This window comes from Carcharhinus amblyrhynchos, unplaced genomic scaffold (genome assembly GCF_965287045.1).
Source record: "Carcharhinus amblyrhynchos unplaced genomic scaffold, sCarAmb.v2.hapA chromosome_1041, whole genome shotgun sequence".
Lineage (NCBI taxonomy): Eukaryota > Metazoa > Chordata > Chondrichthyes > Carcharhiniformes > Carcharhinidae > Carcharhinus > Carcharhinus amblyrhynchos.
Genome location: NW_027650781.1, coordinates 18449 through 37500, shown reverse-complemented (window position 1 = coordinate 37500; position 19052 = coordinate 18449). Strand labels below are relative to the sequence as shown.

General features: G+C 53.5%; 1 protein-coding gene across 1 annotated transcript in view; it reads right to left on the bottom strand.

Moving 5' to 3' along the window:
• LOC145340461 (uncharacterized) overlaps nt 1-16329 on the bottom strand; it is a 20931-nt gene extending 4602 nt beyond the window's left edge. The window contains exons 1-2 of the mRNA XM_080184929.1: nt 16150-16329; nt 718-1093 (exon numbers count right to left, since the gene is read on the bottom strand). Of these exons, the coding sequence (XP_080041055.1) occupies nt 718-1093; nt 16150-16323 (550 nt within the window). The 5' untranslated portion in view covers nt 16324-16329. The remainder of the gene's footprint in view (nt 1-717; nt 1094-16149) is intronic.
• Between the last annotated feature and the right edge of the window lie 2723 nt (nt 16330-19052).

The following is a 19052-nucleotide window of genomic DNA, read 5'->3' as shown; positions in this document are numbered from 1 at the left end:
GTCCAAAGATGTGTAGGTTAGGTGGATTGGCCATGCTAAATTGCCCCTTAGTGTCCAAAGATGTGTAGGTTAGGTGGATTGGCCATGCTAAATTGCCCCTTAGTGTCCAAAGATGTGTAGGTTAGGTGGATTGGCCATGCTAAATTGCCCCTTAGTGTCCAAAGATGTGTGGGTTAGGTGGATTGGCCATGCTAAATTGCCCCTTAGTGTCCAAAGATGTGCGGGTTAGGGGGATTGGCCATGCTAAATTGCCCCTTAGTGTCCAAAGATGTGCAGGTTAGGGTGGATTGGCCATGCTAAATTGCCCCTTAGTGTCCAAAGATGTGCGGGTTAGGGGGATTGGCCATGCTAAATTGCCCCTTAGTGTCCTGGGACATATGGTTCGAGGGATAGATGTGTGGGGTTTCGGGGCTCGGGCCTGGGTGGGCTTGTTGTTGGTGCAGACTCGATGGGCCGAATGGCCTCCTTGGGCACTGTAGGGATTCTATGATTGTAATAGTCCACACTCGAGGGAGTTGAGGCTTGGTCCAGAGGGAAGGTGGGGGGTTTTGAGGATACGGGGTAAATGTTTTTGGGACTGTGGCAAGGAGAAATTTCTCCACCCAGAGGGTGGTGAATGGGACCCACTAACCCAACGCCAACAGGCCCGCCCCGGGAGGCCCCCATTGTGGGGCAGCGGGGTGGGTTGATGCCAACCGAGAGCGGGTTCGTCCTCACCAGAACTGGGCCTGGAGTCCGATTCCAGACTGTCCGGCGGGCCCTCGGCCAGCTGGGTCCCCGACTCCATCCTCCTCAGCTCGCCCGAGCCCCCGGGAGGCTGGGGGGCCGCTTCCCCCCGGAGCGTCACTGCCCGCCCCGGGACGGCGGCCTTGCCGGGGATCGGAGCCCCGCTGCCCACCTCCGCCGCGCTCCCGCGACCCGGCGAGGGCTCCTCTCCCAGGCTAGGGGGCCGAACGGCCGGGCAGAGGGGGTCCGGCTCCGGGGGGTCACTCCGCTGCCCAGTGCCAGCTGGGGGCTCGCTGCTGCCCGGGGGCAGGTGGTCAGGGTCCGGAGATGTAACTCCATCGCTCTCACTGGGTCCCAGCAAACAAGGCTGCAGAGAGACAGAGACAAAATTAATCTCATCAGACAGAACTCAGTACACAGACCCATTCAGTAACCGCCTCCAGTACCCCCTCCCTATCTCTGTAACCCCCTACACCCCCTCCCTATCTCTGTAACCCCCTCCAATCCCTACACCCCCTCCCTATCTCTGTAACCCCCTACACCCCCTCCCTATCTCTGTAACCCCCTCCATTCCCCCCTACACCCCCTCCCTATCTCTGTAACCCCCTCCATTCCCCCTACACCCCCTCCCTATCTCTGTAACCCCCTCCAATCCCTACACCCCTCCCTATCTCTGTAACCCCCTACACCCCCTCCCTATCTCTGTAACCCCCTCCAATCCCTACACCCCCTCCCTATCTCTGTAACCCCCTCCAGCCCCCTACACCCCCTCCCTATCTCTGTAACCCCCTCCAGCCCCTACACCCCTTCCCTATCTCTGTAACCTCCTCCAGCCTCCTACACCCCCTCCCTATCTCTGTAACCCCCTCCAGCCCCTACACCCCCTCCCTATCTCTGTAACCTCCTCCAGCCCCTACACCCCCTCCCTATCTCTGTAACCCCCTCCAGCCCCTACACCCCTTCCCTATCTCTGTAACCTCTTCCAGTCCCTACAACCCTATCTCTTCCAGTTACAGACTGGAATCTAATCGAGGGGTTCGGGGTGGTTTATATATAGAATAACAGATACCCGGGAGTGAGTTACAGACTGGAATCTAATCGAGGGGTTCAGGGTGGTTTATATATAGAATAACAGATACCCAGGAGTGAGTTACAGACTGGAATCTAATCGAGGGGTTCGGGGTGGTTTATATACAGAATAGATACCCGGGAGTGAGTTACAGACTGGAATCTAATCGAGGGGTTCGGGGTGGTTTATATATAGAATAACAGATACCCAGGAGTGAGTTACAGACTGGAATCTAATCAAGGGTTCGGGGCGGTTTATATATAGAATAACAGATACCCGGGAGTGAGTTACAGACCTAATTGAGGGTGACTCGATCGAGTATAGATACCCCGGGAGTGAGTTACAGACTGGAATCTAATCGAGGGGTTCGGGGTGGTTTATATATAGAATAACAGATACCCAGGAGTGAGTTACAGACTGGAATCTAATCAAGGGGTTCGGGGCGGTTTATATATAGAATAACAGATACCCGGGAGTGAGTTACAGACTGGAATCTAATTGAGGGGCGGTTTATATATAGAATAACAGATACCCCGGAGTGAGTTACAGACTGGAATCTAATCGAGGGGTTCGGGGTGGTTTATATACAGAATAACAGATACCCGGGAGTGAGTTACAGACTGGAATCTAATCGAGGGGCGGTTTATATATAGAATAACAGATACCCGGGAGTGAGTTACAGACTGGAATCTAATCGAGGGGCGGTTTATATATAGAATAACAGATACCCGGGAGTGAGTTACAGACTGGAATCTAATCGAGGGGCGGTTTATATATAGAATAACAGATACCCGGGAGTGAGTTACAGACTGGAATCTAATCGAGGGGTTCGGGGTGGTTTATATATAGAATAACAGATACCCGGGAGTGAGTTACAGACTGGAATCTAATCGAGGGGCGGTTTATATATAGAATAACAGATACCCAGGAGTGAGTTACAGACTGGAATCTAATCGAGGGGCGGTTTATATATAGAATAACAGATACCCGGGAGTGAGTTACAGACTGGAATCTAATCGAGGGGTTCGGGGTGGTTTATATATAGAATAACAGATACCCGGGAGTGAGTTACAGACTGGAATCTAATCGAGGGGCGGTTTATATATAGAATAACGGATACCCGGGAGTGAGTTACAGACTGGAATCTAATCGAGGGGCGGTTTATATATAGAATAACAGATACCCAGGAGTGAGTTACAGACTGGAATCTAATCGAGGGGCGGTTTATATATAGAATAACGGATACCCGGGAGTGAGTTACAGACTGGAATCTAATCGAGGGGTTTGGGGCGGTTTATATATAGAATAACAGATACCCAGGAGTGAGTTACAGACTGGAATCTAATCGACGGGTTTGGCGTGGTTTATATATAGAATAACAGATACCCGGGAGTGAGTTACAGACTGGAATCTAATCGAGGGGTTCGGGGCGGTTTATATATAGAAAAACAGATACCCGGGAGTGAGTTACAGACTGGAATCTAATCGAGGGGTTCGGGGTGGTTTATATACAGAATAACAGATACCCGGGAGTGAGTTACAGACTGGAATCTAAGCGAGGGGTTCGGGGTGGTTTATATACAGAATAACAGATACCCGAGAGTGAGTTACAGACTGGAATCTAATCGAGGGGTTCGGGGGGGTTTATATATAGAATAACAGATACCCAGGAGTGAGTTACAGACTGGAATCTAATCGAGGGGTTCGGGGCGGTTTATATATAGAAAAACAGATACCCGGGAGTGAGTTACAGACTGGAATCTAATCGAGGGGTTCGGGGTGGTTTATATACAGAATAACAGATACCCGGGAGTGAGTTACAGACTGGAATCTAAGCGAGGGGTTCGGGGTGGTTTATATACAGAATAACAGATACCCGAGAGTGAGTTACAGACTGGAATCTAATCGAGGGGTTCGGGGGGGTTTATATATAGAATAACAGATACCCAGGAGTGAGTTACAGACTGGAATCTAATCGAGGGGTTCGGGGCGGTTTATATATAGAATAACAGATACCCGGGAGTGAGTTACAGACTGGAATCTAATTGAGGGGTTCGGGGCGGTTTATATATAGGTTAACAGATACCCGGGAGTGAGTTACAGACTGGAATCTAATCGAGGGGTTCGGCGTGGTTTATATATAGAATAACAGATACCCGGGAGTGAGTTACAGACTGGAATCTAATCGAGGGGTTCGGGGCGGTTTATATACAGAACAACAGATACCCGGGAGTGAGTTACAGACTGGAATCTAATCGAGGGGTTCGGGGCGGTTTATATATAGAATAACAGATACCCGGGAGTGAGTTACAGACTGGAATCTAATCGAGGGGTTCGGGGTGGTTTATATACAGAATAACAGATACCCGGGAGTGAGTTACAGACTGGAATCTAAGCGAGGGGTTCGGGGTGGTTTATATACAGAATAACAGATACCCGAGAGTGAGTTACAGACTGGAATCTAATCGAGGGGTTCGGGGGGGTTTATATATAGAATAACAGATACCCAGGAGTGAGTTACAGACTGGAATCTAATCGAGGGGTTCGGGGTGGTTTATATACAGAATAACAGATACCCGAGAGTGAGTTACAGACTGGAATCTAATCGAGGGGTTCGGGGGGGTTTATATATAGAATAACAGATACCCAGGAGTGAGTTACAGACTGGAATCTAATCGAGGGGTTCGGGGGGGTTTATATATAGAATAACAGATACCCAGGAGTGAGTTACAGACTGGAATCTAATCGAGGGGTTCGGGGTGGTTTATATATAGAATAACAGATACCCAGGAGTGAGTTACAGACTGGAATCTAATCGAGGGGTTCGGGGTGGTTTATATATAGAATAACAGATACCCGGGAGTGAGTTACAGACTGGAATCTAATCGAGGGGTTCGGGGTGGTTTATATATAGAATAACAGATACCCAGGAGTGAGTTACAGACTGGAATCTAAGCGAGGGGTTCGGGGTGGTTTATATTTAGAATAACAGATACCCGGGAGTGAGTTACAGACTGGAATCTAATCGAGGGGTGGTTTATATATAGAATAACAGATACCCAGGAGTGAGTTACAGACTGGAATCTAAGCGAGGGGTTCGGGGTGGTTTATATTTAGAATAACAGATACCCGGGAGTGAGTTACAGACTGGAATCTAATCGAGGGGTTCGGGGTGGTTTATATATAGAATAACAGATACCCGGGAGTGAGTTACAGACTGGAATCTAATCGAGGGGCGGTTTATATATAGAATAACAGATACCCGGGAGTGAGTTACAGACTGGAATCTAATCGAGGGGTTCGGGGTGGTTTATATATAGAATAACAGATACCCGGGAGTGAGTTACAGACTGGAATCTAATCGAGGGGCGGTTTATATATAGAATAACAGATACCCGGGAGTGAGTTACAGACTGGAATCTAATCGAGGGGCGGTTTATATATAGAATAACAGATACCCGGGAGTGAGTTACAGACTGGAATCTAATCGAGGGGTTCGGGGTGGTTTATATACAGAATAACAGATACCCGGGAGTGACTTACAGACTGGAATCTAATCGAGGGGTGGTTTATATATAGAATAACAGATACCCCGGAGTGAGTTACAGACTGGAATCTAATCGAGGGGTGGTTTTTGTAAAAACGGGCGATCGCAGAGTTCAGCACCAAAGCCAGTGATTAAGTTGCAGACGGTTTGATGCTAGGTACACATCATTTTCCCCTGTCAGGTGCCAGAAGCCCAACCCTTGGAGGATTTACTGTGTTCCTTATCTGAGTGCCACGTATCTACCTGAGAATTGGAGTGTAGACTGGTTCCTGTGAACAAACAGAGGGCTTGCCACGATACACAACAGTAATTATTTCAATGAGCACCTGTAACAGCTAGCGAAACCCGCTTATCTCAGTACTAACTCACTGATTCCTGCTTTAAAGCAATTAACTCCTTCTTTCCATCCTGCTGGAGGCAAACACAGAGAGACTTGGACTTAATCTGTGCCAATTTTGACCCCTCCCCTCCCCCCAACAACAATACCGGCCACTGGGGTACAGCTTTTTCACATGCTAACCCCCCCACCCCAAAAAAAGTGCCCATGCGATCATTGATCATCTGGCAATTCGACTGTGGAAGGCATCGCCAGCGCACTGCTGTCCTCAGCTGCAGGGCAGAGAGACAAGAGTCCACCCCCACCACCCCCGTTAAGTCTAAACCCCCCCTCCCTATCTCTGTAACCCCCTCCACCCCCTCCCATCTCTACACCCTCCTCCAGCCCCCTACACCCCCTCCCTATCTCTATAACCTCCTCCAGCCCCCTACACCTCCCTCCCTATCTCTATAACCTCCTCCAGCCCCCTACACCCCCTCCCTATCTCTGTAACCCCCTCCAGCCCCTACACCCCCCTCCCTATCTCTGTAACCCCCTCCAGCCCCCCTACACCCCCCTCCCTATCTCTGTCACCCCCTCCAGCCCCCTACACCCCCTCCCTATCTCTGTAACGCCCTCCAGCCCCCCTACACCCTCTCCCTATCTCTGTAACCTCCTCCAGTCCCCTACACCCCCTCCCTATCTCTGTAACCTCCTCCAGCTCCTACACCCCCTCCCTATCACTGTAACCCCCTCCAGCCCCCTACACCCCCTCCCTATCTCTGTCACCCCCTCCAGCCCCCTACACCCCCTCCCTATCTCTGTAACCCCCTCCAGCCCCCCTCCCTATCTCTGTAACCTCCTCCAGCCCCCCTACACCCCCTCCCTATCTCTGTAACCTCCTCCAGCCCCCCTACACCCCCTCCCTATCTCTGTAACCCCCTCCAGCCCCCTACACCCCCTCCCTATCTCTGTAACCCCCTCCAGCCCCCTACACCCCCTCCCTATCTCTGTAACGCCCTCCAGCCCCCCTACACCCTCTCCCTATCTCTGTAACCTCCTCCAGTCCCCTACACCCCCTCCCTATCTCTGTAACCTCCTCCAGTCCCCTACACCCTCTCCCTATCTCTGTAACCTCCTCCAGTCCCCTACACCCCCTCCCTATCTCTGTAACCCCCTCCAGCCCCCTACACCCCCTCCCTATCTAAGACTCACATTCTAATCAGTATTCTGTAAACTGTGTGTGTTTTTTATGCCTTTCCCTGATCAGAACCTTCCATAGATCTGACGAACGAACACCGTTTCCAGAAGCTTGTGGGTTTACTTTCAAATAAACCTGTTGGACTTTAACCTGGTGTTGTGAGATTTCTCACTGTGTTTACCCCAGTTCGACACTGGCATCTCCACATCTGTAACCTGTTCAAGTCTCTACACCCCCTCCCTATCTCTGTAACCCCCTCCAGCCCCCTACACCCCCTCCCTATCTCTGTAACCTCCTCCAGCCCCTACACCCCCTCCCTATCTCTGTAACCCCCTCCAGCCCCCTACACCCCCTCCCTATCTCTGTAACCCCCTCCAGCCCCCTACACCCCCCTCCCTATCTCTGTAACCCCCTCCAGCCCCCTACACCCCCTCCCTATCTCTGTAACCTCCTCCAGCCCCCTACACCCCCTCCCTATCTCTGTAACCTCCTCCAGCCCCCTACACCCCCTCCCTATCTCTGTAACCTCCTCCAGTCCCCCTACACCCCCTCCCTATCTCTGTAACCTCCTCCAGTCCCCCTACACCCCCTCCCTATCTCTGTAACCTCCTCCAGCCCCCTACACCCCCTCCCTATCTCTGTAACCCCCTCCAGCCCCTCCTACACTCCCTCCCTATCTCTGTAACCTCCTCCAGCCCCCTACACCCCCTCCCTATCTCTGTAACCTCCTCCAGCCCCCTACACCCCCTCCCTATCTCTGTAACCTCCTCCAGCCCCCTACACCCCCTCCCTATCTCTGTAACCTCCTCCAGCCCCTACACCCCCCTCCCTATCTCTGTAACCTCCTCCAGTCCCCCTACACCCCCTCCCTATCTCTGTAACCCCCTCCAGCCCCTACACCCCCCTCCCTATCTCTGTAACCTCCTCCAGCCCCTACACCCCCTCCCAATCTCTGTAACCTCCTCCAGCCCCCTACACCCTCTCCCTATCTCTGTAACCCCCTCCAGCCCCCCTACACCCCCTCCCTATCTCTGTAACCTCCTCCAGCCCCTACAACCCTCCGAGATCTCTGCGCTCCTCCAATTCTGTCCTCTTGAGCATCCCCCGGTTCCCTTCGCTCCGCCATTGGTGGCCGTGCCTTCAGATGCCTGGGGGGGGGGGGGTTCTCTCTCTCTCTCCTCAAATCTAAATGGTACTTGGTTTTTTCCCCTCACCCCCTGCCCCCCAGGCCTGGCTGTGCAGCGTCCATTCCCTCAAAGTGTTAGGCCCAGGATTGCTTGTCCCAAATGCGAGAATGTGTAAGCATCGAACCAGGAGATGTCTGGTTGGTGCCTGTACCTTTAATTAAAGGGGCCATACCCCTCAAAGTGGCACCCACAGTTGGACAGGGCACCCAAGTATCATGATCTGATCGAACAGGCCCGGGAGAGAGGGCCTGAATGGGCCTCCTCCTGTTCCTGTGTAACAGCCCCTCTCCTAGGCTTGAATGGGCCTCCTCCTGTTAACAGGCCCGGGAGAGGGCCTGAATGGCCTCCTGTTCCTGAGTAACAGGCCTGGGAGGCTGGCCTCCTATTCCTGTGTAACAGGCCCGGGAGAGGGCCCGAATGGCCTCCTGTTCCAGTGTAACAGGCCCGGGAGAGGGCCCGAATGGCCTCCTGTTCCAGTGTAACAGGCCCGGGAGAGGGCCCGAATGGCCTCCTGTTCCAGTGTAACAGGCCCGGGAGAGGGCCCGAATGGCCTCCTGTTCCAGTGTAACAGGCCCGGGAGAGGGCCCGAATGGCCTCCTGTTCCAGTGTAACAGGCCCGGGAGAGGGCCCGAATGGCCTCCTGTTCCAGTGTAACAGGCCCGGGAGAGGGCCCGAATGGCCTCCTGTTCCAGTGTAACAGGCCCGGGAGAGGGCCCGAATGGCCTCCTGTTCCAGTGTAACAGGCCCGGGAGAGGGCCCGAATGGCCTCCCACTGTTGCTGTGTAACAGGCCGAAGAGAGAAGGGCTGAACGGCCTCCTCAGCGTCCCTGCGCAACAGGCCCGGGTGGAGGCAGTGCGGCGACAGGCCCAGGCTCTGCGGGGGCCAAAAATGGAGGCCTGTAACACAGCGGCACGGACCCACCAGCCAAACGGGCGCCCTCGGAGGCTCCCCGTCTCCCCCCCACCCCCCCCCGGGGTGCCTCTGAGCGTGAGAGCACTCGGGCAAGGCACGCAGGCCCAGAAAAGAATGGCGCCTTGGCAACACGGTCTATACTCAGAGGAGCGGATCGTGCAGAGCGAGGCCTAATTCCTATTTACACTCGCAGATAGCCCACAAGCTGAGGCAGAGGCAGGCAGACAGCATCAGACACACCAACAATTAAAGGATTATCATCCATCGAGGCACGATAGGTGTGTCACTTGGCAACCCCACATTTAGCTCAAATTAAACCCCCCACCTCTCCTTGTTCAAAGGCAGGCTGGGAGATCTGGGGCGGGGGGGGGGGGCGCACGAGTGGGTAACCACAAATCTGTACACACTCGACTCGCACAGTTAGTGCCCCCAGGGCCAACGCTTCTGATTACAACGTCTACTTGAAGGTAGAAACTTGGAGGCGAATTCTCACCCCCTCCTCCCTCCCTCCCCCCCCCCCCCACCATCAGAATCAACTCAAAATCACTGCCCCCACTCCCCCCGTGGGAGCGAGTCCCACATTCTCCCTGAATTTTCCTGAATTTCCTTTTGGATTTGCGGGAACGTTTCTCTTTTCATTAATTCACAGGCCGTTCGGCCCCTCTCTCTCCAGCCTGTTCCGTCAGATCATGACCGATCCGTATCCGAACTCCGTTTACCCTTCTTCGCTTCCAACTCCCCCCCCCCCCCATTTACCCATCGCTAGTACCCCACCCCGCAACCCCCCCCCCCCCACCCCCACCACCGTCCTAGCATGGTTCAGAGGGCACAGAAAGATCCCAACTCCACACCAGATGGATCATCCGGCGGAACGGAGGCCTCGGCTCCGGCGCGACTCGCCCCGGGAGAGGCCCTTCAGCCCCCAGTCACGGTTATCTCAAGAAAGGACTCCCCCCCCCCTCCCTCCCTCCCCACCCCACCCCCCACCCAAACTCTCTCTCCAACCCACCCTTGAGTTACCCCACTTGGGGGGGGGTGGGGGGGGGGTGCGCTTGGTCCTTGCACGGTGGGTTAGCGCCGCCGCTGCCTCCCGGTGCCAGGGAGGCCGGGTTCGATTCCCCGGGCTCCCCACCGGCTGTGCGGAGCCTGCACATCCTCCCCGTGTCTGCGTGGGTTTCGTCCCTCGGTCCCAAAGAGGTGCGGGCGGGCGGGTCTGGGTGCTAAATTCTCCCTCGGTGTAACCCGAGCAGGACCCCCCCCCCCCATATCCCTCGATCCCTTTAGCCCCCAAGAGCGAAATCTAATTGCTTCCTGAAATTTTGGCCTCAACTACTTTCTGTGGGATTGAATTCCACCGCTCTCTAAATTTCCCCTCCCCTCAGTTCTAAAAGGTTTACCCCTTATCCTCAAACTATCACCCCCCTAGTTCTGGGCTCCCCTCACCATGGGGAACATTCTTTCTGAATCTACCCTGTCCAACCCTGTTTATAAGTTTCTATCAGATTCCCCCTCTCACTCTTCCAAACTCCACTGAATATAATCCTAACCCACTCAGTCTCTCCTCACTCCAGGAATAAACCTGGGAAACCTTCACTGCGCTCCCTCTATAAGCAAGGAACATCCTTCCCCAGATACGGAGCCCAAAACTGCCCACAATACTCCCAGGTGTGGTCTCACCAATGCCCTGTACAATCGCAGCAAAACATCCCCATCCCTCTACTCCAATCCTCTTGCCAGGAAGGCCATTTCATTCCCCAAGGGTAGACAAGAGGAGCGCTCGGGGACACGGGTTTAAGGTGCGTGGGGGGGGAAAGGTTTAGAGGAGATGTGAGGGGTGAGTGTCGTTTTTTTTTAAACACAGAGGGTAGTAAACATGCTGCCCAGGGAGGAGGGTAGGGGCAGTACGATAGTGGCATTTGAGGGGCATCGAGACAAATGCATGAATAGAACGTAGAAAAACCACCGCACAAACAGGCCCTTCGGCCCACAAGTTGCGATGATATCCCTACTTACTAGGCTTACCCTCAATTCTATTAAGTCCCATGTACTCATCCGGAAGTCTCTTGAAAGACCCTATCGAATTTGCCTCCACCACCACCCGATTCCACTCACTCACCACCCTCTGAGTGAAAAACCTACCCCTGATATCTCCTCTGTACCTACTCCCCAGCACCTTAAACCTGTGTCCCTCTCGTAGCAACCATTCCAGCCCTGGGAAAAAGCCTCTGAGAATCCACCCGATCTATACCTCCCCAACATCTTCTACACTTCTATCAGGTCATCTCTCATCCTTCATCTCTCTAAGGAGAAAAGACAGAGCTCCCTCAACCTATCCTCAGAAGGCATGCCACCCAATCCAGGCAACATCCTTGTAAATCTCCTCTGCACCCTTTCAATAGCTTCCACGTCCTTCCTGTAATGAGGTGATCAGAACTGAGCACCGTATTCCAACTGGGGTTTGACCAGGGTCTTATAAAGTTGCAACATTTTCTCCCGACTCCGAAACTCAATCCCTAATCTCATTGAATAAAACGGGAATGAAACGATCTGGGCTCTGTAAGCGCGTACGGTTTTAGTGTAGGCAGTATCACGATCGGGGTAGGCTCGGAGGGCTTGTTCCTTTTCTTCACTGCCTGGCCTCTGGTGGTGGGAGAAAAATCAGCCACTTTAAGCACAGAAGGATCCCACGACTAGTTAAATCTGACAAGGCACCCTGGAATCGCCGACATCTACCCAACACACCACCCCCCCCACCCCTCGAGTGGGCCATTCAACCACCCCCCCAAAACCCATTCTGACCCCTTCAGCGATCGATCGCCCACTCCCTCGGTTTGAGGGGGATTGAGGGAAGGGGGGGGCGGGCGAGGGTCTTCCTGAATCAGTCAGATTCAGGACCCACTAATTGGACCCTTGCGGGGGTTAGGGGGGATGTCCCGTGAGGCCAGTGGGATCCGGAGTCCAGGAATCGCTTCCCTACCCCCTCCCCGCCTCATTGCGGAGGGGGACGGGGGGGGGACGGAGCGGCCCCCTCCCCATTCAGGATGATTGGTATAGCTTCCCCTCTCAGTCGCTGGTGGGAAGGTCGCCCCAGAGGGCTTCCCAGTGCTCTTGAAGCATTTTCTATGTCCTCCTCTGGAACGTTATCCAATTTGGGAATGTTTGCCGATGATTGTTCAACACCGTCCCTCAGATATTGAAGCAGCCCGTGTCCAAACGCAGCGAGACCTGGACGGTGTCCACGCTCGGGTTGACAAGTGTGACATTCACGCCACACAAGCCCCAGGCAATGGCCATCTCCAACAAGACAGAATCTAACCATCTACCCCCCCCCACTTCATTACCATCGCTCACCCCCACTATCCACATCCTGGGGGTTACCAGAAACTGAACTGGGACCCAGCCAGAGCAGGTCAGAGGCTGGGAATCCTGCGGAGAGTAACTCACCTCCTGACTCCCCACCAAAGCCTGTCCACTGGGAATCCTGCAGAGAGTAACTCACCTCCCGGCTCCCCCCCAAAGCCTGTCCACTGGGAATCCTGCAGAGAGTAACTCACCTCCTGTCTCCCCCCCCAAAGCCTGTCCACTGGGAATCCTGCAGAGAGTAACTCACCTCCTGTCTCCCCCGCCAAAGCCTGTCCACTGGGAATCCTGCAGAGAGTAACTCACCTCCTGACTCCCCCCCAAAACCTGTCCACCATCTACAAGGACACAAGTCAGGAGTGTGATGGAATAATCCCCACTCGCCTGGATGAGTGCAGCTCCCAACAACACTCGAGAAGCTCGACACCATCCAGGACAAAGCAGCCCCGCTCGATCGACACGCTAACCACAAACACTCACTCCCTCCACCACCGACGCACAGTGACAGCAGTGTGTACCATCTACAAGATGCACTGCAGCGACTCACCAAGGCTCCTTCCACAGCACCTTCCAAACCCGCCACCTCTACCACCTAGAAGGACAAGGGGGGGTGCAGCAGACACATGGGGGACACCACCCCCTGCAAGCTCCCCCCTCCAACTCTACTTTCTCAGGAGACTAAGGAAATTTGGCATGTCCGCTACGACTCTCACCAACTTTTACAGATGCCCCATAGAAAGCATCCTTTCTGGTTGTATCACAGCTCGGTCTGGGCTCCTGCTCTGCCCAAGACCGCAAGGAACTACAAAAGGGTGGTGAATGTAGCCCAGTCCATCACACAAACCAGCCTCCCATCCATTGACTCCGTCTACACTTCCCGCTGCCTCAGGGAAAAGCAGCCGGCATAATCAAGGCCCCCCCCCCCCACACACCCCGGACATTCTCTCTTCCACCTTCTTCCGTCAGGAAAAAGATACAAAAGTCTGAGGTCACGTACCGACCGACTCAAGAACAGCTTCTTCCCTGCTGCTGTCAGACTTTTGAATGGACCTACCTCGCATTAAGCTGATCTTTCTCTACACCCTCGCTGTGACTGTAACACTACATTCTGCACCCTCTCCTTTCCTTCTCTATGAACGGTATGCTTTGTCTGTATAGCACGCAAGAAACAATACTTTTCACTGTATCCCAATATATATGACAATAATAAATCAAATATTAAGTTGATCTTTCTCTACACCCTCGCTGTGACTGTAACACTACATTCTGCACCATCTCCTTTCCTTCTCTATGAACAGTATGCTTTGTATAGTGCGTAAGATGCAATACTTTTCACTGTATCCCAATACATGACAATAATAAATCAAATCAAATATTAAGCTGATCTTTCTCTACACCCTCGCTGTGACTGTAACACTACATTCTGCACCCTCTCCTTTCCTTCTCTATGAACGGTATGCTTTGTCTGTATAGCGCGCAAGAAACAATACTTTTCACTGTGTCCCAGTACAAGTGACAATAATAAATCAAACGTTACTGACTCAGCTCAGGTCCCACTGAGTACGGGTGTGTGTTGACCACAACTGCTCCGTACACAAGAACTCCCGTCGACTTACGGAGGAGATCTTTGTCGTGAAACACTCTTTGTCCGAGTTGGTACGAGGCTGAAGTGTTGAGTCGCCTTGCCAACGGGAGGCTGCCGTGGGCACAGGAAGTGCCCAGAGTGGCTAACCCACACCTTGGCTGTTATTCGCCCAGCTGCTGCCCCAGGGAATGGGAACTGGCACCTTATCACGGCCCCTCATGGGGGAGTTCCACCTGACATCGACCCGCAGATCCCAGAATACAGCGGGAGGCACGGAAAGAGGCCCTTCGGCCCATCGAGCATCTATCTATCTATCTATCCCAATCCTGTTTCCCAGCACTCAATCAGTGGCCGTGTAAGCTGCAGGGTTTCGAGTGCTCATCTTAAATGTCGTGAAGATTCCCACCTCTTCCAAGCAGCGAGTCCCAGATTCCCACCAGTCTCTGGGTGAAAGTTTCTCCTTAAATTGTCCCTAAAAATCGCCCTTACCTTAAATCAGTGCCCCCCCCCCCCCAGTTATTGACACCTCTAAGGGGGGGAACTTCCTTTCTATCAACTCTATCTATGTCCCTCTCCATTCTGTACCCCTCAATCAGGCTCCCCCATCCTTCTCTGCTCTGAAGGAAAACAACCCCAATCTCACCAGGACAATCCCAACAAATCCCAGAATGACGCCATCCCGGCTTTCTCAGGAGGCTAAGGAAATTTGGCATGTCCGCTACGACTCCCACCAACTTTTTACAGACGCCCCATAGAAAGCATCCTTTCTGGTTGTATCACAGCTCGGTCTGGGCTCCTGCTCTGCCCAAGACCACAAGGAACTACAAAAGGGTGGTGAATGTAGCCCAGTCCCATCACACAAACCAGCCTCCCATCCATTGACTCCGTCTACACTTCCCGCTGCCTCGGGGAAAAGCAGCCGGCATAATCAAGGACCCCCCCACACACACCCCGGACATTCTCTCTTCCACCTTCTTCCATCGGGAAAAAGATACAAAAGTCTGAGGTCCCGTACCGACCGACTCAAGAACAGCTTCTTCCCTGCTGCTGTCAGACTTTTGAATGGACCAAAGTTGATCATTCTCTACACCCTCGCTGTGACTGTAACACTACATTCTGCACCCTCTCCTTTCCTTCTCTATGAACGGTATGCTTTGTCTGTATAGCGCGCAAGAAACAATACTTTTCACTGTATCCCAATACATGTGACAATAATAAATCAAATCAAACCTCGGAATGATCCAATCCCAGCAAGTTCCCAACCCAAACTGATCCCAACAAATCACAGAATTATCCCAGTTCCCAAAACGATCCAATCCCAGATTGATCCCAGTGAATCCCAGAATGTTCCGACCCCTAGAACGATCCGACCCCAGAATGTCCCAAAATGTTCCCAGATCCCAGAATAATCCAATCAAATCCCAGGACGTTCCAATCCCAAATTGATCCCAGGGCGATCCCGGTCCCCCAGAGCGATCCCAGCCCCAAAACAATCCAATCCCAGGTCCCAAAATGATCCCAGATTCATCCAATCCCAGAACGATCCCGGGTCCCAGAATATTCCCAGATCCCAGAATGATCCCAACAAATCCCAGAATGATCCCAACGAATCCCAGAAAGATCCCAGAATGACCCAATCCCAGAAACTGATCCCAGAGTAGTCCCAGAACGACCCCAACAAATCCCAGAAAGATCCAATCTCTGAATATTCCCAGATCCCAGAACGACCCCAACAAATCCCAGAAAGATCCCAGGATGATCCAATCCCAGAATATCTCCTGATCCCAGAAGGATCCAACCCCAGATTATTCCCAGATCCCAGAAGGACCCCAACAAATCCCAGGATGATCCAATCCCAGATTATTCCCAGATCCCAGAACGACCCCAACAAATCCCAGAAAGATCCCAGGATGATCCAATCCCAGAATATCTCCTGATCCCAGAAGGATCCAACCCCAGATTATTCCCAGATCCCAGAAGGACCCCAACAAATCCCAGGATGATCCAATCCCAGATTATTCCCAGATCCCAGAACGACCCCAACAAATCCCAGAAAGATCCCAGGATGATCCAATCCCAGAATATCTCCTGATCCCAGAAGGATGCAACCCCAGATTATTCCCAGATCCCAGAAGGACCCCAACAAATCCCAGAAGGATCCAATCCCAGATTATTCCCAGATCCCAGAATGACCCCCAGAGGGAGAGAGTGAGTGAGATCCCAGCTCTGTCTGGGTGCCTGTTACCTGTAGCCTGTCCGCGGTGGGGGCTGCCTGCCCCGGGCTGCCCTGCCCCGGCTCCCCGCTCTCCAGCAGCCTCCGCACCATCTCCCGGTGCCTCTCCCGCAGCAGCCGCAGCTCCTGTAAGCCGGCGAGGCTGGCTTGTAACCTCTCACCCACCCGCCGGCGATCCAGGGCCATTCTGTGTGGGGTGTGTGTCTGTCTGGAACCCCCCCCACCCACACACACACACACACACTGAGACACAGAGAGAGACACCAGTCCCCCCTCCCTCTGTACCCAGGAGAAGGTTGCAATGGGGAAGGGGGGAGGATACAATGTAACGTGGCTGAAATGTATCCAAGAGTGAAATGGACACAATGTAACAAACAAGCCACCTTCTGATTGGCCCAGGCCAGCCACATGACCCCCAAAAGAGGCGTGGCCTCCCCCTCTCCTGACCCCCTGATTGGAGGAAACCCTGAGAGATACTTTTCCAAATGAATACAGTTGTAAATCCCCCATCTCCCCCCCCCCCCAAGGACACTCCAACACTGGGGGGGAATCACTGTTAAAAGTATCTCCCCCCCCCCCCCAAGGACACTCCAACACTGGGGGGGGGAATCACTGTTAAAAGTATCTCCCCCCCCCCCCCAGGACACTCCAACACTGGGGGGGGAAATCACTGTTAAAAGTATCTCCCCCCCACCCCAGGACACTCCAACACTGGGGGGGGAATCACTGTTAAAAGTATCTCCCCCCCCCCACCCCAGGACACTCCAACACTGGGGGGGGAATCACTGTTAAAAGTATCTCCCCCCCCCAGGACACTCCAACACTGGGGGGGGGAAATCACTGTTAAAAGTATCTCCCCCCCCCCACCAGGACACTCCAACACTGGGGGGGGGAATCACTGTTAAAAGTATCTCCCCCCCCCAGGACACTCCAACACTGGGGGGGGGGAATCACTGTTAAAAGTATCTCCCCCCCCCCAAGGACACTCCAACACTGGGGGGAGGGAATCACTGTTAAAAGTATCTCCCCCCCCCGCCAGGACACTCCAACACTGGGGGGGGGGAATCACTGTTAAAAGTATCTCCCCCCCCCCCAAGGACACTCCAACACTGGGGGGGGAATCACTGTTAAAAGTATCTCCCCCCCCCCCCCCCCAGGACACTCCAACACTGGGGGGGGGAATCACTGTTAAAAGTATCTCCCCCCCCCCAGGACACTCCAACACTGGGGGGGGAATCACTGTTAAAAGTATCTCCCCCCCCCCCCCAAGGACACTCCAACACTTGGGGGGGGGGGAATCACTGTTAAAAGTATCTCCCCCCCCCCCCCAGGACACTCCAACACTGGGGGGGGGGAAATCACTAGGAGAATTTCACAGTAACTTCATTGCGGTGTTAATGTAAGCCTCACTTGTGACTAATAAATAAATGAGCCTTTGGTGGGATTGTTGCTTCTGGTACTTGAGGTGCAGTAACGGAGTTGTAACCTCAGGGGGGGAGCAGCCAATGTGGACACAGCAAGATCCCACCAACGGGGATGAGGTGTTCCCTGAGATAGGGGGAAGGAATTCCAGAAACACCTCTTTGTTTCACCTGGTCCCCTCTTCTGTGCTGTTCCCCCCTCCTCACCCCCTACCCCTACCCAAGAGTGCCAGACCCTTTCAGGGTTCAGATGCCCACACTGTGGTAGGCACTCCCTGTGCTGGGTCCTGGGTGGGGAGGGATGCCGAGCGGGACACAGTGTCAGAGAGAACTGTGGCCTGCACTGCTCCCTTGTGGAGACTCTGAGTACTGCGAGGTTTGCCCCCCCCCCCAGAGTCGATTATTGCAGCAGCGGTACAGGCCATTCAGCCCATCTGCTGGGCTTTCTGCTCCACATGGGCCTCCCCCCCATTCCCCATGGGAGCGAGTCCCACTTTCTACCCCCCAACTCCCCCCGTGGGAGCGAGTCCCACATTCTCCCCCCACTCCCCCCCCGTGGGAGTGAGTCCCACATTCTCCCCCCGCTCCCCCCTCTGTGGGAGCGAGTCCCACATTCTCCCCCCACTCCCCTGTACATTCTCCTTCTTCCCAAAACATCTTCCAATTCTGGCCTCTTGAGCATTCCTCGATTCCCATCGCTCCGCCATTGGCAGCCGTGCCTTCAGCTGCCTTGGGTGGAGGGGGGGGGGGGGGGGGTCCTAAGCTCCAGGATTCCCTCCCTGAACCTCTCCACCTCCCTCTCTCTCTCTCTCCTTTAAGATGTCCATTAAAAATTACAAATGTTTGGACATCTTTTCTTAAAATGTCCTCAAGGTGCCAGAGTTTGTCCATTAATGGTTGACTGTACGAACGGTGCTATACAAATTCAGGTTGTTGTTGTTGTGACACCAGGCCTGTCTGTGACACTTACCGTCTCTGTTCCAAGGTTCAAGCTTGGGGTACAATGTTCTACAGTAGATCTCAGAGAGACCGGCATGGTGGTGCAGTGGGTTAGCGCCGCTGCCTCACAGCGCCAGGGACCCGGGTTCGATTCCCGGCCTCGGGTCACTGTCTGTGCAGAGTCTGCACATTCTCCTCGTGTCTGCGTGGGTTTCCTCCCACAGTCCGAAAGACGTGCCAGTTAGGTGCTAAATTCTCCCTCAGTGTAACCCAAGCAGGCGCTGGAGGGTGGGTGACTAGGAGATTTTCACAGTAACTTCATTGCAGTGTTAATGTAAGCCGACTTGTGACACTAATAAATAAACTTAAAGAGTCACTGCTTTCTAACCCTGTCCCCAGACCTTGTTGGTAAGTGAATCATAGAATCCCTACAGTGCAGAAGGAGGCCATTCAGCCCATCCAATCTGCAGTAACCATAATCCCACCCAGGCTCTATCCCCGCATATATAGCTAATCCCTCTAACCTACACATTCCCGGACAACTTAGCATGGCCA